This window comes from Anas platyrhynchos, chromosome 1, assembly GCF_047663525.1.
Source record: "Anas platyrhynchos isolate ZD024472 breed Pekin duck chromosome 1, IASCAAS_PekinDuck_T2T, whole genome shotgun sequence".
Lineage (NCBI taxonomy): Eukaryota > Metazoa > Chordata > Aves > Anseriformes > Anatidae > Anas > Anas platyrhynchos.
The window spans coordinates 52,962,291-52,990,208 of NC_092587.1; the positions used below are offsets into that span (position 1 = coordinate 52,962,291).

General features: G+C 37.5%; 1 protein-coding gene across 1 annotated transcript in view; it reads right to left on the reverse strand.

Annotated features, from left to right (window-relative positions):
• Window positions 1–27,918, reverse strand: part of ACSS3 (acyl-CoA synthetase short chain family member 3) — a 66,398-nt gene that overhangs the window by 27,820 nt on the left and 10,660 nt on the right. The window contains exons 3-9 of the mRNA XM_027451335.3: window positions 21,897–22,085; window positions 15,337–15,471; window positions 14,917–15,057; window positions 13,366–13,446; window positions 13,177–13,272; window positions 4,855–5,006; window positions 1,423–1,526 (exon numbers count right to left, since the gene is read on the reverse strand). Of these exons, the coding sequence (XP_027307136.3) occupies window positions 1,423–1,526; window positions 4,855–5,006; window positions 13,177–13,272; window positions 13,366–13,446; window positions 14,917–15,057; window positions 15,337–15,471; window positions 21,897–22,085 (898 nt within the window). The remainder of the gene's footprint in view (window positions 1–1,422; window positions 1,527–4,854; window positions 5,007–13,176; window positions 13,273–13,365; window positions 13,447–14,916; window positions 15,058–15,336; window positions 15,472–21,896; window positions 22,086–27,918) is intronic.

A 27,918-nucleotide genomic window follows, 5' to 3' on the forward strand; every position in this document is an offset into this window, starting at 1 on the left:
TTACTCCATCTTACAAGACCTACTGATAACACAAATACTAGACTCCTCCACCACCTTCTGCTTTAGCCTCATTTGAAAGAGTCAACAACTAAGACAAAATTGCATGAATAAGACTACAGTATTCGGGTAAAATTACGATGCCAATATTTCTCACAGAGTTGCAATGTTATTGCTTTGGAAGAACACAGACATATATCAAATTTGGGAATATATAATAATTTGCTAGATTATTAGAGGTAAAAAGCATTTTCATATGTAGGAATAAGCCATTAACTTTCAATCTTGGGACTTTTAAAAGGTGGTTCTCAAAAACTGACCAGCTTTCATGGACCCCCCCTTAATTCTCTAGAGTAGACTCCCAGGGGACACTGCTAACTAGCTCCCCAAGAAGCTTAAAGCACACTCTTTTAAAACCCAGGGTGGCGACTCCACTGACTTTTTATCTGCTTACTTAAAAAATTTTGAACTCGAGTAATTCATAAGCACTGTGGCCAAGACAGCCCCTTACTACTGCATCTCCCACAAGGCCTTCCCTGTTCTCAAACAACAGATCTGGGAGGGCTCCTTTCCTAGTCGACACACTTAGTATTTGTGTCAAGAAGTTGATCTATAACATGCTTTATGATTCCCAGCCTTACTTGTTGTGGCAGTATGATATTCCCAGCTTATGTCTGGGAATTTGAAGTCTCCCACAAGGACAAAAGCAACTGATCAGACAACTGTAGGCAACTCCTAATTACCTACAGAATAGCTCATCTATGCTATTGTCCTGGGTGGCCAATCAATGGTTGTCACCCACGACTACATTTGCTTGGGTTTCCATCCTTTTAATCCTCATCCAGAGGCTCTCTACTGCATCATCCCTAACGGCCATACAGTCTTATCTCTCCCTTATGTACAATGCAACACCTCCATCTCACCTGCCATGCCTATCTTGAGTCAACAGCTTTCCATTCCAGCATTCCATTCATTTGTTTTTAATTTCACAAAATATATGTGTAATATATAAACTTAAATACATACATATATATATATACATACACACATACAACATAACTTAAACATGAAAGCTTCTCCAAATTTTCTGGTATGAAGAAGTCAAACATACAAATGGATACAATTAAACCTAGAAAAATACAGTAACAATACCATTATTTTTTTTAAGATAGGGATCAGATAATGCTTTTGTTTTTCTACATAGCTTTTAAAAATGCCACAGTTTAAATATATCCTGTTATAAAGTTATTTTTCAGACCACTTCCAAAACAAACACACTCTTTCTGCTGAATTTTTATTTTCATTGTTAGCCTTTCCTGTTTCAATGTTCATGGAAACACATAGCTGACCTACCTGCAGACTCAGGAACCAAGTCTGAAAATACTTCATCACCGTATTTTACAAATGATAGTTCAAAACACTCACCAGTTTGCCACCAGTGGTCTAAGACAGGTACCTTGAAGACTTTTTTTGACCATTCTAGTGTGTCCACATCACAGTGCTCACCAGCTACAAACAACGTTCTGAACCTTTAAAAAAAAAAAAAAAAAAAAAAAAAGGTATTTACCTTGATCTGGACAAAAAAGGAAAACAAGAATACAAATTAAGTAAACATCTGTGACCTGTGTCCCAGATGGGATAAAGACAAAAGGGGAGGGAAGACTGATATTCCTTGTATGCTCTGAGTAACAATCAGAATCTTAGCTATACTCATTTATGCTACCTGATACATCACGTAAAAGCAGGTTTATTTTCAGAATTCAAAAAACTATATCCATTATTTCTGAACAGATTTTAGGCAGCCTTGTATTTCTTTCTAAAGCAAGCACATTAATATTTGGTATCCAATGAAAAAGCTTCAGTCTCCAGACTCTCTTATATAAAACGGCAGAACATTCACAACTGACCTAAGACAAAGAAAGCCAATTACACTATGGAACACAAGCTACAAATTTCTACTTATATCTTAATCTAATCTGCAGTGTTATTTCCCCATTTCATGCACAACTGTCAGTTGGCAGTCATTTGGAAATCAGACCTAAACAGTTCATAAGAATTAAGTCAATTAAAAGATGAAATGTGATTCCAAACAGGGGAAGAGTCAATGGGTCAACGTCACAGTTACCTTGACAGTGAAGATGAGAACAGATTCCACAAGCCAACCAGAATACACCCAGGTCATGGAATTTGGGTGTTCGCTGCTTTTCAAACACAACAGGCAGCAATATGATTAGATGGCCTGCTTGACAGCACTGTGAGTTATCAAAAAAAACAGGTCTGCTACAGATCCTGTAGCAATATGAGGTTGAACAGGGCTTTTATCCTGCAGTAATACAAATTAAAAATCTCTTTTGCTGTTTAGCATAAGTCATGTTTAAGACACAGGTGATGTTTTGAGAGCAAACAATTTTCAAGATTTGACTCCAAAAGCCAACAAGGATTTTGAAGCAGGCACACCATAACCTTTGGAAACATCACACACAATTTTGTGCAGTTGTCAATGATGCTACCAACATTAGTTTTTAACAGGGACTTATTTAATTTATTTCAAAAGAACAAAAATCTGTTTATCATTCAATTTACTCCTGTAAATCAAGTACTGCCATGTATACTGGAAGCTGGCATTGTCTACCACCCCTGTACCTTTCAGCAATAGTCTTTTTTATTTTTTAAATCAGATTTAAAAATAAATCGCCTTAACCTATATCATTTTTAATAGAAGTTTTCAGGAATTAAACGTAGCATGGTGGAACCCTCTTTCAGGGATGCATTCCTAGACATTTGACTTAGTCTCTAGAGTAAGTAGGAATACATTTTATCCCACATGGGAAAAAGACATCGCACTTCACAGATTCTGCACCAAATAATGGAGGAGAAAGTATCATATATCGAGAGTATCAAGTAAAAGTGTTAATCCAAACTGAAACAGAAAATTATCTCAACATTGGATGGAAGAGTCCATCTAAATAACACCCGAAAGCAAGAATTTTCCTAGAAAGAAAATTTTAATCATCTGTTGGATTCGACTTCTTAAGAACTGCAGCTTAACCTATAAAATAACACTCACTGTAACTAGCTAGACATTAATATTGAAATCGTTACAGGATAGCCAGTCTAATTTAAGCACCTTTCCCAATTCAATAATATACACGACAGTATTACACATAGCCAGGAACTTAGAGCCATAACTAGATGTTACAGTAAAATAATCCTTATCTAACATGGAAAGAAAGGCAGGTAGAAGACTGTCAGCACTACATTAAGAAGACTTACAGCACTACACTGGGATTCAGAGAACAGTCACTGGACATGCCTTTTTTACCCACAGGTGCAAAAAGCTTTGGATTTTGCATATAAGTGACTAAAGACAATCCACAAGAATACTAGACACTAAATGCTTCACTAGAGGAGAAGTTGCATACCAAGGGATTGCATAGCCCAAAGCTGAATGAATTCTGAGATGACTAAATCTGTGTGCAAATGGAGAAGCTCATGAACTACACGCTGAGTAGGAATGACGAAATACCCCTTTACATCTGGGGCAACTGCTACCAGCAAAGGGACTCTAACTTGCCTGGAATTCTTTGGTCAGAAAATGCAACAACTTACAGAGCAGGTTAGCAGATTTTCTTGTCATTTATTACTCTAATTATACACTGACTCATTTTAGTCACTGCCTAAATAAATGCTGAGAAATAGCAATTAAATTTTCTAGCATCTGTATCATTTTCTTGTCACTAAACATCACAGAAGAACAGGGCATTAGGGTCTCAAATGAGCTTGTTCCCCATTTCATGGAAGGGAAATGATTGCTGACAACACTCAAAATAGACAGAAGAAAGTAATGATGAACTTGTAATGAATACCTGAGGAATAAATCCAGCTTACTGATAAACAAAACTTCCCAGAGCAATTATGAGAATGGAGGTCTAATTAAGCTACATAGCTTTACATCTTGCAGTTCTCTTTGGAGAAGTGTGATAAAAGATGTTCATGACTGAATATTGCCTACAATCTGACATGGCGCTTGTTTGATGCTGAGCAAATTATTCAGCTCCAAGACTGAATCTGGTCTAAAACCACATATTTTTCATTTTTAGAATATTTGGCATGAAATGCTGAAATGTGATTTGTAGAAGTACTAAACACTCTCAGATGCATCAAGTCAGTGTGAGAGGCATTTCAACTACAAAATGCTAATAATGTATTTTAACCATATAATGCTAAAAACTCGGAAATAATGGTAGTTCAATAGCTCAGTCTGGTATGCAAAATTAATAGAAGACTTTTACCTTAACCTCTCTGTGCCTCAGCTTCTCATCTGCAAAACACGAATACTACTCTCTCACCTCACAAGGGATTTGTGAGGATGAACTCAGTCGTGATTTTGAAGCATGAGATACCACGATGATAAAAACTTTAAAAACAGCATGAAACAGCAACATATAACCATAAGCAGTGACTAAATTATGGGGAGATAGATATTGACTAGCTGCTGATTAAATCAACACTGAAGATCCTGTGAACTCAGAGAAGTGGGAGGTCACGTGGGAAAACAGTATGGGATCGTGTAATCCAAGTCTGTATTACAGGGTATAAGCACAGTGGAGTAAAATGGAGGTAAAAGTGGAGTAAAATACCTTAGAGATATCTTTCTAATGAGCAATTAAAGAGTCATCTTTTTAATAGCTTGCCTTTTCTCCAAACTGTCAATATAAATTCACAAGCAAATACATATACACCTAGACTATATTTGAATTATATTATACATAGGTGGGCAAAGCTCCAGACATTGCTACTCTTAGCTCATTCAGTCTGCTTCTGTAAGAAAATGCTTCCAGTGTATCCTTAGTTCACCTTTTCAGAGAGTACTGCTTTCCCAGGGCTGCCTCAGGGTCCTGCTGACGGATTGCTCTAATTGCAGTTGGTGAAGTAAAGAGGGCAGCTACTTCATGCTCTGCTAGCACGCGGAAATAGGCACCAGCATCTGGCGTTCCCACAGGCTTCCCCTGTGGAGAGAATAATTTAAAACGTCACAGGATAAAAATACTTCATAATTCCTTGACAGTTCAAGGCTTGAACGTGTAATAGTAGCGGTAGCACAGCAACTGAAGTAATTTCAAATAAGACTTTAAAGAAGGATTTGTTAAAAATAATAATACATTAAGTGTACTCACTTGCAGAAATAAATTTCACAAGCTTTGGGCGTAATCTCTGAGAACTGAGAAAAATGGGTCAAACGGACAAGCAAATGAAGACAGCCCCAAACATCTGTTATTACACTGCCAGCAGAGGGAGTCATGCCTACATCTCTCCTTACTGTCAAACAGGCTGTAAAACATTCATGGTCCCACTGACCTAGGAGTCTCTGGACACAGTGGCACTTCAGCCATACCCTATGCACAGAGCTGCAGGTCATAATGCCAGCTTTTTGTCACTTCGAATTTGTCTCTCATTTCCGGAAAAATTCCCACTCGGCTGTTTACAACTGGCTTACTGGTATCTTTGTGCTGCTATCACATGAGAAAACTGGAGAGAAGCCAAAGATCCCTTTAACTGTGTTAGTGTGGTATCTGCTGGGTTTGTTTGTTTGCTTTTAGAAAACTAAACATTGTCTTGAGCTACAGGGCATAGTCAGGAAAACTGTAAACAGAAGTAATTGGACATGACAAATCGTCCACTGGTAAATAATAATAATAAATAATCAAAAATATTTTTCCATGGTGCTGCAAATATGAAAAGCAGTCAGCACAGGCTCACCTAACAACAATGTTTCTGTATGTGTTACTGGAATGAACGAATTGCTCCGTACGTATATCAAAATGAAAAGATGTTGTTAAAGCTCTGCAGCTGTCGCTACATAACCTTTTCACTAGAAAGGCCAAACTTGGAAGATGAACTTTGACAAAGCATACAAACAAGACAGGAGAGACAAACACTTGCAGGAAGCCATGAATAAGGAGAAAGTTGCACCACTGAAAATGTCACCAAATTTACAGCAGTTTACCAGCCACAAAACAAATTTATACCTCCACCAGCCTTGTGTAAACGCAAATTTGCAGTGTGTCCTGCTTAACACGCGTCACCCACGTTCATGTATTTTATTACTTTCAAGAGTTACAGGCACAGCTTTGAATTTCTAACCAGCCACAGGGTGTATGGTCTGGACATCTGCCAGTAACGTTCAAGAAACTTTTCTTTTACTTTTTTTCCTCTGAAGCAGCACATTTGCAAGAAGACAAACACAATACAACAAATAGATTAATAGGTCCAGTGGAAAAAAAAAAGTAACATGCAAAACTTTAATTAATACTTTTCAATTTGCCAAGATGCAAATGGAACACAGGCATTTGAATTTGAGTTTACTAAATCCCCTACTTTTAGTGCAGTAAGAAGGCACTAGTAACATAGTAAATGCCTTTACAGAATCACACACAAATCGGGTTTGTTGCCCCATCCCAACAGAGCAAACTGCCGGCTGGCTGTGATGCAGGCTCCCAGGTATTCCTTTTCCCTCTCCCTTTTCCCCACTGCAAATCCCCCCACACTTGTTGGGCACCAGCTACAAGACCAACAGTGGCCAGCTGGCGATTTCCAGAGCGCAGGATGCCCAACCAAGGCTGGCCACCTACTGCTGGCTTAGCGGCCCTACAGTGAGCTACTGCTGCTGAGAGCAGTGCAGCAGCGGAGGATGGCTGCAAAAGGAAAAAAAGCAGGGCAAATCAGATGGCACAACTGAAGATTTTATTTTATGTTTTAAGTATAGAGGACATAATGAGAAGCAAGTGAAGAGAGAATAAACAAAAGAAAGAGTTCCCAGCCAAGAAAGTAGGGAGGAGTATCACTAATGCCAAAAACTTTCTTTTTACTAATAGCCTGTCCTAGATTCCCAAAGAGGCATGCAAAAGGAGATTTCTGTACTGAAAAAAAAATAATGTGGTTTTTTTTTGTTTTATATAACACAGAGTTCCCAAACAAAAACCTTTCATCAGATTTTCTGTCCTTAAGCCTTCTCCTCACACACATCTTCATTGTAACTTTCATGTATTCATCCAAGTGCTCACCAGTACTTGTTGATGAACCTCTTTATTCAAGTTCATGTTATCTCCATATAATATTCACTATACCTGAAGATCTGCAATGATCTGCATAGGAGTTAAACCTTGCATCACTAACACTAGAATGGACTTTGAGCAAAAAATTCCAAATTTCCATAAACTTCTCATTAACTAATTATGTAATTGAACTAGTACCACTTGTAGTCATCTTGGACAGAAAAGAACAAACAAACAAAAACCTAACTGTGAGGCAATCTGAAGTTGGTTACTCTGCCCATAATAATGTAGCCTCTAATTTTTAAGCAAATGAAAATTTCCAGAGCCCCTAAAAGTGTTGTGTCTGGCCTCAACTCTACCCTCTGGGCTTGGCTGCAAGTGCTCAAGGCCAGGATTGCTATGGAGTGGCTGTGAAACCTGGGGCAAGAGAGCTGCAAAGAGGTGTGAGGAGCCTCCCTTGGCTCAGAGGCGATGCATGCTCAGGTCCCTGCCCTTGGTGCCTGGCCAAGCCATGCTGCAGCCCTGCCTGTGCCTCACACCTCCAGCGAGCTCCAGCTGACCCAAACCCTGACCTCAGCTTCAGTTTGGAGAAGTGCAATTCTCAGATCTAAGAGAAAAACAAGTAAAACAGCAAGAACTGTGGAAGTAAAGGAATAGAAATTTCCCCTGACAGTCAATTAGAAATAGTTCCTAATAATAAGGCAACACTTAAAATTTTCATTTAGGGAAAAAAAAAATCTGGCCTAGCTGCAAAATATTCTTATTGATTCTGCAGAAAATGCTCTCCAGTGCCTTGGCAGATGCATAAACAAAAACTGACAAAGGCAAAATGAATCAGAGACAGTGCAAATTAATTTCAGATCACGAAAAAAAAAAAAAAAAAAAAAAAAAAACTACTAATAAAAGAGCCAAAGTATGTTCTCATTTATCATAGAAAAAAATTGTAGAGTACTGCAAGATGCCATGGGAGGCTTATTATCACATGCAGTTTTGATTTTTAAAAAGTCACTGCTACAAAAATTACAGCACAAGGTAACTGAATTCAAAATATGCTGACAGGTTGCTGAGTCAATTGGAGAATGTAAGCAAATGAGATGACTCTACTGCATTTCTGCAGGGATCAGCTCAAGACCTGATGCAATATTTGCATCAATATTGCAGACAAAAACTTATTAAAAAGAAACCACTGTCAGTAGTATCCATGGTTGGCAGGAACTGAAATAGTGGTGATCAAGAACAAGGCAGTCAGGAAGAGTGATCTGCATCACCCAATTTTAAAAAAGAGATGTAGGAGATTCACTTCTTGAATCAGATAGGATTCAGGTAGAAAAGTCTTTCTTTTAATAACCTACCAAGAGACTCAGAATGACAGACAGGTAAGAATGTGTTTCTTTCTGGAAGTACCTAGACTGAGCGCTTAATTTATCACGTCTACCAACTGAGCACACATCCTCAGGCAGAATGTGTTGATGGATAATGCATGATTATGAAAGAAAATTTGTAGGCAGCAAGGATGATCAAGGGGATAGAAATGTTCTCCGGTGGAGAAAGTCAGAAGCTATTGGGATGGATTACTTGAGAAAAAAAAAAAGAAGACATATTAGGAAAACTATAATAAAACAACCAACTACACATCAATAACAGCTCAGCAATTCCCTTTTTGCCTGACTTGTAACAACGTTAGGCTATTCAATTAAAGATAAACTTCAACTCATGATGAGGAAATTCTCTCTGCATAGTGAATAGTATACATGGAGCTCAATGCCACTAAAATCTGCTGACACCAAGGAGGTATCAGGACTCAAAAGAACATCTTCATAGAGGTGTTCCTCCTTCTGCTGTCAGCCCTGCTGCCAACCCCTCGCTACAGACTTGAGATGACACATCCTACTGAGTTCACTCCGCAAATATGACCAATATGGGCAATGGCAGAACTGGCAAACTCCAGGGACAGTGTTTTCTTGGTAAGCCAATAATGGCTTACAAGAACCACAGCAAGGCTGGATGTCCCAAGCAGCTAAGAAATGCGCCAAAGTAGAGTAAGTGTAAACCCGGACCCTTTGGTTGCGGCTGCTGCTGTGTAGGCTGTAGGCTTGTTGCAAGAGCAGTGGCTGGAAGGACCCCTGCAAGAGCTGTGGGGAAGGCTACCCAAGCACAGAAATGTCTCACTGCAGCTCTTTGTGGGACTACAGTTCCTTCTCTGTCCTAGACCACTCAAATGAAGTCCTCAAGGCACAGCTCCTTGGCAGGCATGGGCATCGTCCTCTTCCTTTCCCTGTCTCTAATTCCACATCCTGAGCATTGCAGTAATGACAACGCTGCTGTCTTCCTGGCATTACAGATCACAAGAAGTAACTACACTTTCTCTTCCTGCTGCCCGTTTGCTTGGGATCCAACCCTCACAAACAACCCAGAGTGGGATGTGAGACTTCAAGTAGCTTATTTATATATGAAGTCTATCATTCTTTAGAGAAAAACAAAACAGTACAGATGAAATGAAAAAAACTCCACTGTAAGACGATCATGTAAGAGATTACTGAAGGAACACATTGCTCTACTCATCATTACTTCTTGTGTTACTCCATACCTTCTAGAATGAAAACACCTCCATTGCAGTATTTACTTTCATGATTCCCTTCTGGAAATTGCATGCAATAATTTTAATGTTCTCAGTGGTCAAGAATAGATACTATAAAACTATCCAAGTCTTTTCCTTATGTCTGGGAAAATGTCATTTACCCACACCACTTTCCTCTTCTACTTAACTGGAGCGGTGGTGATGAGTTAATCCCATTGGAATAAAGAATCCAATTAACATCTATTATGTGCTTAAACATTAATTGGAGTATAATAATTTAATACTCAAACTAACACGATATTTGATTCTATAAATGTGTACTTCTGCTACCACCTAAAGTTTTTGATCCATGTTATTCAGAATATGAGAAAAGTCAATCATGGTGGTCCCCAGTCTTAAAATTCTATTGGTCCACTGGGAAACCATTGTATGTTGTTTCTTTTCCATAGTAGAAAATGGAACTACTTTATAAAAGAATTAAACTTGAAAAGAACAACTATTTCTTTTTTCTTTACTCTATTTTCTTTGTTTTTCTAATGAAAGACATTTATTACTGAATTCTCTGTTTAATTACTTGTAGAGATCCTTAAGCCACTGAAGCCCCCAAAACTGTATACCAGAACTACACTGAGCACCTGCAAATGAAATAAAGATCAAGATGGGGTTTGGAAGGTACACAACATCAGGTAAATTGTCCAAATCAAAAAATCAACACAGAAAAGTGCTTAATTTATTTCTTTTCCAAACTTCATCTGAGCTCGCACATTTAGTGTCAATACACTCCAAATATGTTGTGTGTTCACTGCCTCCAAAATTTCTTAATTAAAAAGAAAAGGAGCCTAAAAGTAGATATTATTCATAAACTAGATTTCTAAATAGAAAATTAAAAAAAACCTGACTAGTGGATGGAATAGATGAACAAATCATCTGAAAACTCTGGATAATTAATACACTTAGAAATGTAAAGAACACGAACACAAGGGTGAGAAAAGCGATTAGTATCTATATAGGTATATTTACATGGCATTTATGTTTACCTTGATAGACATATCAAGGTAAACCTGCACAGGAGAATGCACATGCATGACACACACTGACACTGAAAGCACCAGCTCCTAGCAGCATATGCTGAGATTTCTCAAATTCATACACATGTAAGTAAGAATTGAGTCTACAAAGTCTTTGGTCAAAAAAATCAACGGTTTACTCCTTCACGTACTCCTAAACCAGAAACGATCTCACTGGAAGACTATTGCACATCACAAAGTTAGCAATCCATTTAACAGTTGACCTGAGGAGGTGCAGGCCTGTGCTGTGCTGCACATAAAATTTGGCCCTAAAGGCTGTGTTATGTTGCACATAACCCTTGGCTGCAGGACAAACTTTGCCAGCTAATCCTAACAGAGGAGCCTGTCTGTAGACAGCTTCCTCTTGGCCCAGGCTACCAGGGCCAAAGAGGAAGGCCAAATTTTACAGTGAAGCAGCAGATTCTCATGTGAACATATTTATGTTTAGCAGCAGCAATAATGAAGAGATTTTATTTTACAATGCTGCACAATGAGCAGCATCAGAAGGGACGTAAGATTATCTGTCCCCTTTTCTCCTACTGTTTGCCTGAGGAAATGGTATTTTAGTCAGTAACATATACCTTACTTACAGGGAGTAATATTAAATGCTAGCACCAGTGTTGCTAGCATTCCCCACAATTTGTTTGCTTGTCTATCTCTTAACTTTGCACAGAAGATCTACACTATCTGAGTAAATCCAAGTGAAGTAATAAACAAAGATTTCTAGCTTGTGTAGAGACTGTATATCAGATTTTTTTTGCTGGAAAAGTAGGTACAAGCTTGAGGGATGACATGTTAGTATTTAAATATAGCCTGCAGGGATGGCCATTTTAAGCCTTCATTTCCAGAAAACAGGACAAAGTCAAAATAAGTAACAGATTTTTGCTTAAGGATACTAAATTTCCAAAGACTTTACAGTTTTTATATAGCATATAGGTGTAATAACAAAGATCATTACCACCTAAAAGGGGAAGGACAAATGGAATCTTGTGGGACATTGTGTGCAAAACACAGACTGCTCTTCTTCACCTCTCCACCTCAGAAAAATGCAGGTGAAAACTGGATACTGAATATATCTGTGTGCAAAATTTTAACTTTAGTTTATTTTTCAGAGCCAAAGCTTGCTCACAGTAGTCTCTTCTGTCACCCCATAATGCTAAAAGGAGTGTCCAGACTGTTTGTCATCTTCACAGGAAAATAATGCATTCACTTCAAGCTTTCATGCTGAATGCTGATGCATTAAGGAAGTCAGTAAACTTCATCTTTCCTGGAGGGAAACTGGGTTTGAAATTAAGAATAGCAATTTGTTTAAGTTTCCTCCAGTTGCTGCAGTCACTGGCTGGAAATATTAATGTGAGATTCTCTATGACTTAGCTGTTTAGGGAAAAAAAAAATGTTATTACTCTGTGTAGTTTAATATTTAATAAAAATACTTGTTTTGCAGGCCTGCTTTCCTGAGAGATTATTGAAAAAATCAATTCAAGGTCTAGACACTAAAAAAACTGTTATTTGCCTCAGACCTTACAGATCACAACATGTGGAAGAAAAATACCCTAACAAGAGATCATTTTCTGTTTCATACAACAGCTTAACACTTTACCTGGCGTATTTCAGTGAAGGGAAGAAATCAGTAGAACCACAAAGATGAGACCAAAGTCCATACTGCATTTTTAAGACCTCAAAGTTTGCTATGCTTTTAAACATTGCACTTTGTTTCTTATTTCACATTTTTCCATTACAAAAATTATAAACAAAAGCACAAAGCAACATACACAGGTGTCAGCTGGGCATAATCTGCTGTTTTATGAGAGATTACCAATCTTCTTTCTACGCACACTGACAAAAATAAACTTAATATCATGGGAAACAGTAACATGAAACATGAATATGAGCTCATCCAGTGTCACAGACACGGTTCACACAGCAGCTTCTCGTGTACACCCAGCCTTTTCACTGGCAGGGCAGCACAAGAAATTGAAAAGTCCTTGAATAAGCCTAAGCATTGCTCTGCAACAGAACATCAGAGCGTTATCAACATTACTCTCATACTAAATCCAAAACACACCACCATACCAGCTACTAGGAAGGAAATTACCTCTATCCCAGCCAAAACCAGGACAGTGCTAATTTACAGCCCAGACTCTCCACTGTAACTCTAGCTCAGGCACCGTCTTCTGCCTTGATGCTGATCCAAGAATCAGCGCTGGAATCTGTAGTACTCAGCTTTTACTCTCCACTGCAGTCATCAGACAGGAGGGCAAACTTCTTTGTGTGCTACTCAGGCTGCCCATGAAGTCACTGGAAGTGGCTCACAAACTAGATTTGTACTATGAGCCAGTACTGGAAGAGGCCAGGTTTGATGAATTCAATTAAAATAATTTTGAAACAACCTGAGAAGAAAAATCTGAAAGAAGAAGTAATACCCTAATTCCACATTGCACTTACTGCAAAAACGTCATTGTTGGTAGTACACATTTACCTCATACAAAACTGTAGGGTTCCCATGAAGGAGAGGCCCATAGCAAATGTAGGAATGGCCAACTACCCAGCCTAAATCAGAAGCTGCCCACCACACCTAAAATGAAATAAAAAAAATAAGAATATTGTTGTGTGCGCTTTTTTTAAGACAAGTTCAAAAAGAAATTATACAACATTTAAACAGAATTACCTCACCAGGTTTGAGTCCATATACAGCTGACATTGTCCAGTTCAGCATTACTGCATAGCCACCTGTTGGTCTGATAACACCCTAAATAAGAAAATTTAAACATTTAAGACCATTTAAAGCATGCAATAATATGCCTGTCTTCAATTAAATTTTGAATTTTTAGCAGTAACAGACTTAAAGTTATCCATTTCCAATACTCCTCATTTAATAAAAGGATCCTTTCTTACAAGTATATGCTTCTGCTAATGTTCCAACTGAAGTAATGTTGGGGAGAAAAAAAAAAAAAAAGAAAAACCCAAGTCCTATGACAACAGTTTCCAGAAGACAACTAACAAAGACTGAAGTTGTCTCATTCAAATCAGATACAAGTTTTAAGTCAACTTATGCTGACAAAAATATAAGAGAATAAATCCTTAATTCATTTTATCCATCTAAATGTTAGTCATATTTTACACTTATTGTCTAGGCTCCCTGAATCCCAGTATCAATAGAGAAAAAGGGGCACCTGTGGAATAGCCGATGCCTAAAATAACTGGGGTGAATTACTCTCTCTTTCTGCATGCATTATTTCAGACCTTGTCCAAGAACCTGGGCACCACTGAGACACGGTAGCTCATTAAAATGGAGATTGCCACAACAGAGAATGGTTAACTAATGCTTTGTGAATTTCAGAAAGCTGTTTGCCTTCGTTAGTCTCAGTCTCTAACTCAGTCTCCACTCTGAGATTAACAGAAGTTTTGTTATGGAGATATCACAACTGAACAATTTTACTTGCATGAACACTTAAATCTAAGTCATACCAGTGTGATACTGGCTCCGAATTTGTGATAGTGAGATCACTGCTGGTAAACTACATTCAGATCGAACTACTCTTCATAAAAGAATTGTAAGAACCAAGCAAACACAAAGAGTTTGCTTTTAAAATAAGATCTTTTAAAAACAGATCCTTAAGACTAATTGACACAAACATTTCCAAAGAATGCCCTATGTTGATTTACAGCCTTACTCAATCTTAACTTTCATTTTCATGGGATTTATAGTCTCAGAACTGTTCAGCAACACAAGCCTTTAGAAGATTCCTAGTTCCATTTAATCTGTAATGTCATTCATTACATCTCATCTATGAGAAGATTAGCTAATATGTAAATAATGAATAAGCAAAGTCTATTCAGCAATAAATGCTATTGTAGAAGTGATATATTAACTAATCTTGCCATTAAAGGACTACCCTATGCTCATCTCAAAATAGTTAAAGTACAGAAGATATTCATGGATGGAAGACATTCTACTATCCTCACAAGCTTTTATTGTATGAATATTTTGGGTTAAATGAAGTATATTTTTGTACTACTATTTAAATAAACAAACACAATTTACTCCAGGACTTTGAAGTAGAAAAATATGAATAAATGAGTTTAAAGCATTTCTAGCAATGCTAATCATTTATAGCAGTGAGCTCCAGTAAACATTTTCAACCTTTTTAATTAAATATTTTCCTCAAGTGGAACTGCAAATAGGTTACAAACAGTTAGACTACAGGTAGTCCTTTACCTTGGGCAAGCCTGTTGTTCCAGAAGTATACAGAATATAAAGCGGATGGTCTGAAGGAACAGAGACACACTTATAATGTTGTGCTTTTGAAAGCTCTTCTTCCCAGTCGAGATCGCGGCCTGGGGCAAGAGGAACATGTCCCTGCCCATCAAAAAAAAAAAAAAAAAAAAAAAAAGTTCAAAGAAAAATGGTTGGAATAAAATGTAAATAGGTCAAAAAAACATACTATTCAATTTTCTGTACAGTAGGAGTAGTTCTATTTACTATGTAAATATTATGCATTTAAGTTTTCCCCATAAAATACAAAACCAAACTAGAACAGATACATTTAAAAAAAAAATTACTTGTAGAACAGAGAAGACATATGGACTAAATATATATCTGAAAGTTAACAATAAGGCACTGCAACTGTACACTCACCAAGTTAGGTCGCCTGTAAATGAGAACTTTCTCAGGTTTGTTCTGTACCCTTGCAAGTGCTCCTTCTAGGAGTGATATATATTCCACTTTCCTTTTCGGTTCAACTCCAAAACTTGCTGTTACAATAAGTTTGGGCTAAAATGAAGAAGTTAGACTGTTGATATATACATTTGCAATGTATTTTTATAAAGTATATGTAACCTAATATGTATATGTATATGTAACCTGTTTTCCATGCAATTAGTTGGTCAATGAAGCTCAGTATAGAAAATCTATCTTCATATAATTAGAACCAGAGGTTAGATCAGTTTCTAAGGAAACAAAGCCTGTGTGATCTTGCTGTCCATGCATCTGTTTTTTGTTCTGCAGCACTCTAGTAACTCTGACACTCTTCAGCATTTTCAAACAAATTTGAGCAACAACATTAAGTACTTGTAAATTGTACAAAATTTACTGATCAGACAGAAAACCCCATCTCCATGTAGCCCTCCACTAAGGAAAAGCTCTACAACGATGTCAACAATCATCTGTCCTAGTCAGCCTGCTTCCTAATTATGTTTGAACACTTGAACAAAGCTATAGCACTTTGGTGGCTCTTTCTCAGCCTGCAATTAAATGACACGGGAGGGTAAGAGGGGGAAAGAGGAAAAAGAAAACAAGCAAGAGATGACAAGAAACTAGAAATACCAGAAAAGAATAAGCGAAAATTGTAAAGCACATGAGGGAATTTAAGCTAGAGTCTTTCAAGTGATGGTTGCAGGATTCAGGATGCAAATCCCATTAAAATCAAATTACTGTAGTTCTGCTTTGTTGTTTTTTTGTTTGTTTGTTGTATTTTTTTCTTTGTTTGCTTGCTTTTTTGTTGTTGTTTTTGTTTTTGTTTCTTTGTTTGGTTTTTAGAATAATTTCTATTTCCCAATGTGGATATAGAAGATTTCCAGATTTTCCATTACATTTTTCATTAAATCAATCTCAGTAAGATGCTGATCCAAGATTTCCTATGGCAAAAAAGTCACTTCACTGCATACAAATGATTTTGATTTATATCCCAAGATCAGTAATTTGTATTTCTTGTATTTCAGGAAAGGATAGCACCAAAGAAACTATATATTAGAACACATTTTAATTACAGAAGAATGAGCCTTCAATCTCCTTGCTTTCCTCACTCTTATCCAGCTAGTTTAGTAAACGTATGCATCAGCATATATCTCATTAGGTAGGCACAAACAACAATGCCACAGTTAAGATTTCATTAAGATTGCAAAGAAAGTACAGATTGTTTTTTACAATTTATTCTTAAAATTATTTCAAAGAATAACAAAATGTTTCCTGTATAGATCTGCCATTCAGGGAAGTTTGATAATCAGTTTGTACTCAAAATGAAGGTTTCTGATGAGCTTTAAAATTTCAGCATTTGTCATCTTTCCCTTTTGGGATGCAGCAATTTTGATAAAAGATGATACAATACAGCTAAATTGAAAATTCATCAGGAGGCTACCCTGGAATTAGATATAATTAATATGTTATTAACTTGTTTGTATTCAATTGTTACAATGAATGACTGTTGCCAGTTTCAGTTTTACAGTCATATGTAAAATGTGTCCCCTCTGCTCATAAACTACTTTGTAAGCAGCAAGGAAATACAAATATAGCCAGTACTACATTGGCTAAGGTGATGTATTTCCCAAGTGAGGGTTATTGCTTGTAAGCATCATGAATCACTCTGTGCAAATCAAAGGTTCAAAACTAGTTGTTTCTAGTGTTTTACCTCTCTGTCTACTGATATTATTTCCCCTGCACCTCCACTCCCATATTGCTTTTATACACCCGTTTCCCACCTCTTCCATGGCTCCATGTAGTCCTGCATGATAGATTACATAGAAATACAACTAGTATGATGGAAAAGCAGAGAAGTTCTGAGGTTTGCTGGGGAAGGAATGCCAGAGATAGTGAGCTGTAGAAAAAAAAAATATGAAGAAGTAGAAGTGAGATAAAGCAAGGTCCATTAGTACTAGACCAACAATTTTATTCTACTGTAAAGGCTCCTTCTACAAATTCTTCCATAGTGTCTAGCAGCATGCAAGGCAAGGTTTAGAAGAAGCAACTAATGCTTTTAGTGGGCCAACTCAGAAAGCTGCAAAAAGCTCAAACTGAACACAGGCAAGCTTTAGGTATAAAATGTCAGTACAGTCATTAAGACATTTATGGAGAGATCCTGCACTCAAGCACTCAACCAACACACAAAGCTCTTTCCATTTCTTGCCCCAGCCACACAACTGATCACAAGCCTGTCCTCATATTTCTTGCACTTTCATTGCATTGGTACTGCTCTGACTATGTAGTTATATGAGCCATGCACATTTATTTCCGTCAGGTATTATACATTGCTGTACACAGAGACCAGTATCATACCATACAAGTAAAAAATAAAGAGCAAGATACTTGTATATTACTGTATTCTAATCTATAATACATTTCTAAAAATATATTACAAAAAAAAAAATAAAAAAACAGTGCTTCAAGTCAAGACAGAACTGCAAATATTATAAGGCAATTAAGTTTTAGCAGATGAGCCCGCAGTCTTAATCATGGAATCATCTAGGCTGGAAAAGACTTTCAAGACCACCAAGAAAAGACCTTCAAGACCACCAAGTCCAACCTGACCATCAACCTGACCTACTGAGTCCCATCACTAAACCATGTCCCTTAATGCCACACCCACATGTCTCTTAAATACCTTCAGGGACTGGGACTCCACCACTTTCCTGGGCAGCCCGTTACAACACATAACCACCCTCTCCATGAAAAAATTCTTCCTAATATCCGATCTAAATCTCCCCTAACTCCACTTGAGGCCCTTTCCTTGCATCCTACTACTTGTCATCTGTGAAAAGAGATCAACACCCTCCTCACTGCAACCTTCTTTCAGGCAGTTGTAGCAATGAGGTCTCCCCTCAGCCTCCTCTTCTCCAAACTCAACAACCCCAGTTCCCTCAGCTGCTCCTCATAAGCCTTTTTTTCTAGTCCCTTCACCAGCATCATTGCTTTTCTCTACACACACTCCAGAACCTCAATGTTCTTCTTGTAGTGAGGGGCCCAGAACCGAACACAGTACTTAAGGCACGGTGCCACCAATGCCAAATGCGAAGGAAAAAAATCTCTTCCCCAGTCCTGCTGGCCACACTATTTCTGATGCAGGCCAGGATGCTATTGACCTTCATGGCCACCTGGGCCAAATGATGGCTCACATTCAGCCGGCTGTCAGCCAGCACTCCCAGGTCCTTTTCTGCCAGGCAACTTCCCAGCCACTCTGCCCCCAGCCTAAACCACTGCTTGGGGTTGTTATGACCCAAGTGCGGGACCCAGCACTTAGCCTTGTTGAGTATCCTGTGACTGGACTCAGCCCACCAGTTCAGACTATCCAGATCCCTCTGCAGAGCCTTCCTACACTCAAGCAGATCAATGCTCCTGCCTAACTTGGTGTCACCTACAACTTACAAAAGTTGCACTCAGTTCCCTCATCCACATTGATAAAAACATTAAACAAAACTGGCCCCAATACTGAGCCCTGGGAACGCTACTGGTGACCAGCCACCATCTGGACAGAACTCCATTCACTGTGACTCCCCAGACAATTCTTCACCCAGCAAACTGTACACCTGAGCTGCATTTCTCGGGGAGAATACTATGAAAAATGGCATCAAATGCCTCACTAAAATCAAGATAAACAACATATATAGCCCTTCCCGCTTTTCCCTCATCTACTAAGTAGATCATCTTATCTTAGAAGGAGACCAAGTTAGTCAGGCAGGACCTGCCCTTCATAAACCCATGCTGGCTGCTTCTAATCACTCCATGGTCCCGTATGTGCCGCATTATGACAAGTAGGTGTAACCATTTATAGTCACATCTGTGCACAGGAAATATGTCTTGCTCAGAATTAACTATTGCAAAATATTAACTTATTTTTTTCAAGGATGCCTTATTAAAATCCCTGACTGTGTCAATAGTAAATAAGCGAGGAATACAGTATTTCTGACCTCAATGGAAGATCATAAAAGATAGTTTTGAATAACTTGGGTGTCTCTTATATTTTGCATTTCAAAGAACTGTTGTGCAAATCGTAATTCTGCTTTAACCTGAAGAGCTTTCAAAAATCGTGTCTGAAAAAAAAACATTACTCTTATTTATTTTGCAGGGTTTGGACTTAAAGTCTAAAAAGGCCTCTAGAATTGCTATATAATTATTGTGATTCCAATAAAAAAAAAAATCTGTTTGTCAAAGGCATAGCAACTGCCTTATTTAATAAACACAGAAGCACTGTTCTTAAAACATCCTTCTCTGCTTTCCTAGTTTATTAAGATAAAGTGCAAAACAAATGAACAAATGTCATGTTAATTTCTCAAAATATAATTAATGTTCTTCAAAAGTATCTACTGTTTTGATATTGAAAACTACATATTCTCAAATTCAGATGAAATAAAAGATTTGAAGAAATGCCTCTTCTCATACACTGTATCGCTTCATCACAATTCACCACAGAAAGTCTATAACACTGCCAATACCTGGCAAGAGTAGAAATTAAACCTATTAAAATTCAAGTTAAACTAAGGCAAGTTGTTAAAGTATATGTAGTTTTTCATAGTCACTAGAAAGTATCTGTTATTTAGGTCTTCTGGCAAAACTTGAAGTTCAACCTTTCTTCTGAAAAAGCACCTCGAAGCCAGCTTTCTATTCCATGTCTTTAACTCTTTCTAGTTATTTTTTCCAAAATTAGGCCCTGTACTGCAGTACCTAATTCATACAAAAGCCTAATACAAATACTTGGGGGGGGGAGGAGGAGGGGGCTGAGACTGCTTCAATTAATATCTGAGTTCAGGAAAACACTTTCTATCACAGCTACTTATACTCATATCTTGAAGATAATCTAGTAGCATGCAATTCACTTATCAAGGAAGTTTTACAATACTGCATAAGAGGGGAAAGGCTTGAAATTTAGTGTGCCTCTCCTCTTTTCTTACACTTTCATTATATATCATATGGATCAAAAAATAAAACTAAATATTTAGCTCTGCCTTTTAAAGGAAAAAAAGGCAACATAAATTAAGATTTAATCCATGGCCTGCAGGTAGTAATTCTATAGCTAGCCATTAAAATGACGTGCTTCATGACCTTGAGTAAATAGTTTAAACTTTCTCTGTTTTCCTTTTAATGCATGACGCAAAGACTATTACAGTGCTGTCTCTTTTTGTCCCTCTGAGAAGGTCTACTGGGATTAAGTAGTTAACAATTGCAAAATACTCTAAAAGTAAACATGCTAGATGATTCATATTGAAACAACTTTCATTTTCAACTTTCACGTTTATTTTTTCTTATCAAAATCTAATCTATCACTTTTCCCTAATCAAAAACTTCTATGAGTAAAAATTAATTTTTACAGCTTTTCAAAAAGTCAGGGAACGGGAAAAAAGACATGGAAAAACTCAACCTGCCCTTAGTCTCCTTCCAGCTATTTTTCATAAATAAACAAAGCACTTCAGCTATTCTATTAACTTCTGCTTTGTTAGAACGCCAAACAGGGGTGGCAGGAAAGGGGAAATGCATTCAACTTTTTAAAAGAAGTGCTTTCAATTTACAGATATTCATAAAATTCAAACTTTAGGGATCTGAAGAGCACTTCTGCACACAAAAATCTCAGTAAAAGTTCCACAAATCCTGCAGACTTTACCCTGTATAACATTTCTTCTAAGCTAAGGCTTCTAAGTCTAGCCAACATGATTCAGTGATTATGGCTACTGCAGAGGGTCTGAATGATCCAAGCAACTGATCAAGATGTCAGAGAGTTTTGTTCATTGATAGAAAACAAGAACAGAAACTTCCAGTATAACCACTGTATACATATACATACGCAAGCTCTTAATATACCAATGAAAGCTACTGAGCTGGTTATTGAAGTATTATATGCATTTTCACTTAAAAAGACTTACATAATGTTTCATAAACATGTTTAACTTGCACCTAACTCGGAAGCCTTTAAAGCATTCACCTCTATTGCCTGTGTTCTCTACGGAGCCATTAATTTAAGGCAGTTAGCTCACTGTTTGCGCTGATTCTTGTACAAATTAGATGAAGTAAATATAGCTGAAAAACTTATTACTTAACATATACAAACATCAGGTAAACCAATGAAGTCACTGAGGCTTGGCATAATGTAGATTGTTGACACTTGAGAAAAATGCTGGGTGAGACACCAAAATTTTAAGGTGATGCTTAGTAGAGACTTTCTTCTTTTTTTGTCAGTCAGTCTAAACAGACAACAGTATGTTAAATAATCATGATTTTTTTAAAGAAATAAAAAACTGTACTTAAATGGCAGATACACAAATACAACCCTTAGCACACAAGTAATAAGTTCACATTTCAGTTTAGGTGTTACAAGCAAATTGAGACCATATGCCACACAAAAGGAAATGTTGTTATCCTTTCAGGGGAAAAAAATGTTTTTGACATTGGTTTAAATAACTAAGGCAATGGCATTTGTTGTTCTAAATATGTATTACCTTTGCATGATCAATGCGAACAGCAAGCTCTTTAGAGGCAAATCCACCAAAAATCAGGCTATGGATGGCTCCTATTCTTGCACAAGCCAGCATACAGTATACTGTCTGTGGAATCATGGGCATGTAGATGACAACACGATCTCCTTTCTTCACACCATGCCTGACCATGACATCGGCTAACTTGGACACCTGTACTGACAAAACATTTAGAACATATTAAAAATTTATCCAAATCTGATGTTGCCCCATGAAAAATAACCTTCACATAATCAGTAGATGCAGGACGTTATGAAAACAAGCCAGTAAGATAAAGAAAGTTGATGAACAATGCAATCAAGGTTCAATAAATTTTGGAGAATTTATATTTTTTGAAACACTGTAATACACCTTTTTATATAAAATGAATGCGGATTGATGCGTATTATTATAATATTATAGCAAAAATCAATAGCAAAGTTTTGCAAATTTTAAATGCCGCTCTAACCATGCGTTCTTTTATCCAGCTCACTTACATTTCTCAAATTTACTTTTTTTTTTTTTAATATACATAAGCAGGGCATTTTATAACACAACTTCTGTTCTACCTACATTTGAAACACAAATCAATGTAAATTAAGCTCTCCAATTTTCTCCAGTGCAGTGCTGTAAACTTCTCAGAATTTAAGAAATCTTATACCCTGAGCCAAATGCAGGTACAAATTCAAAGAAACACAGTTAGATTTAAGAAAACATTTCTCCTCTCATTTTCAAATTTCTTGTATGTAAAAGCCTGAAGATAGACTGTGTATGGGAAAAAAGAACTGGCAAACAAATCTAGAAGCTCAGAAGCAATGTCAGCCATCCATATCATTGTGAGGTAAATATTCACTACCTCAAGAGTGTATAGTCAATACTACTTTTGTGATAATGTACTATTTCATTAGCACACCAGGACAGTGCCTAGTAAGTTCTTTTAGCAAGTGAACTGGGAAGCCTGTGACAAGTGCTGTGCACTTGTAGCAGCATGGAATATGGCATCTTCTGAAGGAAAATCAAATTACCAATTCCCCAAGAGTAAACAAATTAACTTACCTGTCAGAGGTTTCTGGAGTTCAAGAGGCTGATGGTTGTGCGACACTCAGATAATATCTAAACCTGTCAACCTCATTTAATTTTTTTAATAAACATCACAGTTTAGAGAGGTAACCTGCTCTGGGAAGCCTGCTTAAGCAGGAGAGTTGGACAAGATAACCTGCAGAGGTCCCTTCCAACCTCAGGCACTCTCTGATTCTGTGAGTGTAAGTAGAAGAGGTACAACTTAATTGCGTACATAACACTGGTCAATAGGTTAATGGGAAAAACTGCAGACTAGGTGGACACAAGGTAGACTAAAAAGCTATTACAAAACAGGACAGAAGTAGAAACATCCCAGGATGTCACAAGCTGGAGATTTCCACAAGCATTATTACAGTCCAACCAGAAGTAACAAGAGCTCATGTTTTGTTTGAATGGTCCTACACTAATGATAAGACTAAAATGTTCAATTCTCTTAGAAGTTCTTGGGACGGCTAAATACACATATAAATCTAAGTTCAGAGCAAAGGATTTGCTCTGTTTTGCAGGGGAATTCTTCTTATCCACACTAGTAAAACACTTTTCTTTGACAGGTCGCCATTCACTAGAAAATACCACGGTAATAGAAATTTTGAGATTCTGATTTCTTTCGCTATCAATGCTATGTGAATCTACTCATATATGAGTATGTCACACCTTACCTACACTCTGTTATTCCTTATTTATTCTCTTTATCACATAGGTTAGGTTTTAAGTAAAGTTGAGTCTTGTGAAAGACTCTTCCTTTTGGTTTCTATCAGACTAAGAAAGGAAAGGGGAGACAAACTCCTGAGAGCAGCAGGGGGATGTTGCCTGTAGAATGGAAACTAACCACTTCCAAGCCTCCGAAGCAAAAAGAGATGTTTGCAGTGACCTAGCAAACAATGCAAGCTATGGGAAAGCCTATGCCACTCTTGTGTAAATAGGAATGGAGGAAAGAACCTTATTTTTCAAGGATGCACTTAGCGGTGTAGCTAAGCTACAGCTTAGCTACAGCTGTAGATCAGCTATGAAATGTTTTGCTCCCATTTATATTGTTTATCAAATTTGCATTTTCTCTATTTAAAGAATTACTTTATCCCAGTTTAATATTTCAAATCCTAATGGCAATGTTACTTTCATTAATTTGCAGGCATTTAGGTGCTTTCTGCTATTGCACTCAAGAAAACGTGGGGCAATAGCATCCAGTCCTGGAACACAGCCCATGCATGCACTGCAGAGTGGCATGGCATTACTTCACTGCTTCTCTCTTCAGTGGGACCACACATCCAGACTTTCTGCAACATGAGGCAGTAACACCCAAGAGCTCCAGACAGACCTGAGCTGTGTTTGTATTAACTACACAGCTCATCCACAATCAAACCATGTACTACACCTCCACCTGAGGATTTAAGAAAATGGAAACACAGGAGCCCCAGGCATGGCTTGCATGAGAAGGTAAGAACAGTTTCCCTCTTTCATAAACACTGCATAAATCCCTGCTGTTATTTTCAGCCACAAGACAAAGAATATGTTTATACGGCAAAGTCATCAGCATACCAAGCTGCAAACATACATAAACTAACGTATGCAACTCATTCATAACAGACCTCTCACATTAAATGTTACTGATTACCAGAAGAAAATATCTTTTAATTTTAGACCTATTATTACCTACCAATGTGCTATCAAGTACAAACACAGATCAACATGGCTCAAATCAACATCTATACAACTACAATTTATAGCCATACCACCAGCATTTAGTCATTTCTAGGTAAGATCAGTGAACATAACTGTAGGTATGAACAACAACTCTGCTTACAAAGGTAAATTCCTTTTGTGTACTTCCCACTGTGAAAATAATAAAATCTGAAAACTCATTTTAACAGAGAGAAAATATCAACTGATCTCAAAGAATTTAAAAACCTAATCTTCATATTTGCTGCTTGTGAGACTCTCAAGCAGCACGTAGACAAAAAGGACAGAGAAAACAAAAATAATATTTAATGAGTAAATCTATATCCTATATAAGTAATAGTAAGAATAGTAAGCAATAAATAATAAACACAATGGACAACACGTTCATTTTTATTTTTATAATTATTACTGATGCTGAAAAAAGGCAATGTTTGCCTGTGGATGAAAAAGGCATCATTTAAAGATCATAATTAGTAATTTTGTAATGGAAGACTCCCAGTGCCTGTATAGGAGCTACATAACTTTGGTACTTGGCTGTACGAGGGAGACAGTGAAGAGAACTGCATATACTGAAGGAAGTTTTCTTGAAATCTACCATGCATAAATTTTACTTAAAGCAGAATATACGTAGCATGTTGCAGGCAGAAACCACATCTTCCAGACAAGCTCACTAGTTACTTGTTTGTACTTAACCCTCCCACTCTGCAGAGTTCAATGTCACCAGAGACATTAACCCAATACAATATGTGGGTAGCTACAATTTTCCTTTTTTTTTTCCTTTACCCTTCTGACAGCCAGTGAGCATTTGCTCTACAGAATAAAACACTGTCTCCATCTGCAACTTTTTGGAAGATTGTGGAACATCATAAAGCAGGTTTACATTGCCCTTAAGATTGATGTGGAAACCCTGAAACATTCAAGCAATCCTTCTTCCTAAAAGGGAGGAAAAAATAGTGTGAGTAGTGACATTTCATTGAACTGTTAAAAGCCATGAAACCTACCAGTTTGTTAGTGTGCAGTCATTTATGGTTTACATTAAGACAGCATACTTTATCACTCAAGATTTTACAGTTGCTATTTTCCTACGAACATGCTATTTCTCTGCTCTTCTTCAAAGTTTAAGACTGCTTTATTGCCTTAATATATTTGACACTTCAGTAATAAAATGACTTGAGACAAAGTGATATAACAGGAGGCCAAAGTAGGTTTTCAGATTTGAAGATCTGGACTTGTTCTCCCATGTGCCTGGTGACAGGACGAGGGGGAATGGGCTAAAGTTACGCCAGGGGAGTTTTAGGTTAGATGTTAGGAAGAATTTCTTTACTGAAAGGGTTGTTAGGCACTGGAACGGGCTGCCCAGGGAGGTGGTGGAGTCACCATCCCTGGAAATCTTCAAAAGACGTTTAGATGTAGAGCTTAGGGATATGGTTTAGTGGGGACTGTTAGTGTTAGGTTAGAGGTTGGACTCGATGATCTTGAGGTCTCTTCCAACCTAGAAATTCTGTGATTCTGTGATTCTGTGACTTAAATTACACTTATGTCAAATGCAAGCCTTAGTGAGCAGTTTTGTTTTTACCCTGCCACCAAACAAACACTGTATCTGTATTAACAGTTCAGGTTTGGAGAAGTAGTGTGGTTCTGAAGTAAATCAGCCAGCTGTCCCCAGTGGTTTAAAATACAGTTCAGTTTTGGTCCATGCCACAAGAATTCTGTTTAGAAAATACTAAAGCAGAAATTCCACTCCAAATGCTCAAAAATTAAATTCCAAACCTGACTGTGCTGAACAGTGTGGGTCTCACCAGTGTCAAGTCTTTGACACAAATCCTCTTTGGATTGAGGGAAAGCTGGGTACTGTGATACAGATACAGGGTCCTGGGCACAGATACAGGCCCATCTTCCTTCCTGGTCTGGGAGACCAGCTGTGGAGCGTGTGCCTGCTAGAAGGGCCTGGGATGAGATGGGGATTCTCTAAGGGTCACCAGCATGGCATGGATTTCACATTTGATCAGAAGCAATGCCACAGCATCCACTCTGCAGAAGAGATGAGTTCCAGACACGCATTTGCCATGGAAGAAATTTCAACTAGTTGTAAGTGATAGACAATAGTATTCTGCAAAATTCCTACAGCACCTATTCCCCTTACATGCTTATTTGAACAACGTCCATTCAGTGTGGGGAGAGTAATCAAGCAGCAGTGAGACAAATCAAAGAAAAGCATGGCATTTCCTAAAGGCATCCGCAAGTCAAGGAAGCAGAGATTTGTGGAACAGCTACATTCTGACAGCTGTGAAGTGAATTATGGGGCATTTGTTTCAAAGGATCAAACTAAACCTATTGCAAAGTAAAACCTGCAAACCACATATAGGGGAAACGTCGGGAGCCTCAGCAATTAATTCAGCACGGCTTTGCTTTGCTCTGCCAATACTGCACCAAATTCTACATTACTGCAGGTATCACTGATGTTGACATGCTGCAGTGTAACACCTAAGTCAAGGGAGTAGTAACACTTATGTCAAGGTAGATCAAGTTCCTGCCACTTCAGATTTCTAAGGTGACTTGGAAGTCTTTTCTGTGGAACGTGAGAAACCCAAGGCAACACTCTTCATAAATTCCTGATTAGTCTCATCCTTTCCAGAATACTAATATTGATATTTTTGAAGAGCTACTCTTGTACATCATAGTTAAATCTTTCTAGGACATCTATTGAAGAATGAATTTTGAAATTTAAATAGGATAATGAAAAACAGCATTGAACAAAAAGTCTAATACATAGTTCTAGCAATGGAATTTTGCTTTACTAGACAAAGAGAATAAACAGTTTGATTGTCAGTCTCTGTAGGATTTTCTTTCTGTATTCTAGTTTTGATTTTATAGCACTTCTAAGAATGAATATCTTGAAATGAAAGTCATTATTTCTGGCTAAGAAGCACTTGTCCGTTTTACAAGGCAGAAGGCAAAGAAAGAAGATGGAGTAAAGCACGTAGAATGAGAAAGACTACTAGAAGCAAAACAACCTGGGTGATTCTTCAGTCATATATATACAGGAGATAAATGCAGTGCAAGACAGACAGACAGACAGACACATAAATACAACCTGACAATTCCTAATACAGCTATTTCAGAAGGAGATGCCTTTAGGGTGGGTAATTACGGAAATTAAAAAAAAAAAAAAAAACATCCTAACAAAGAAATTACATCACAATCCAGTGCTGATAACCCTGAAGCCCTTCTCTCTCATTCATATTTTTGT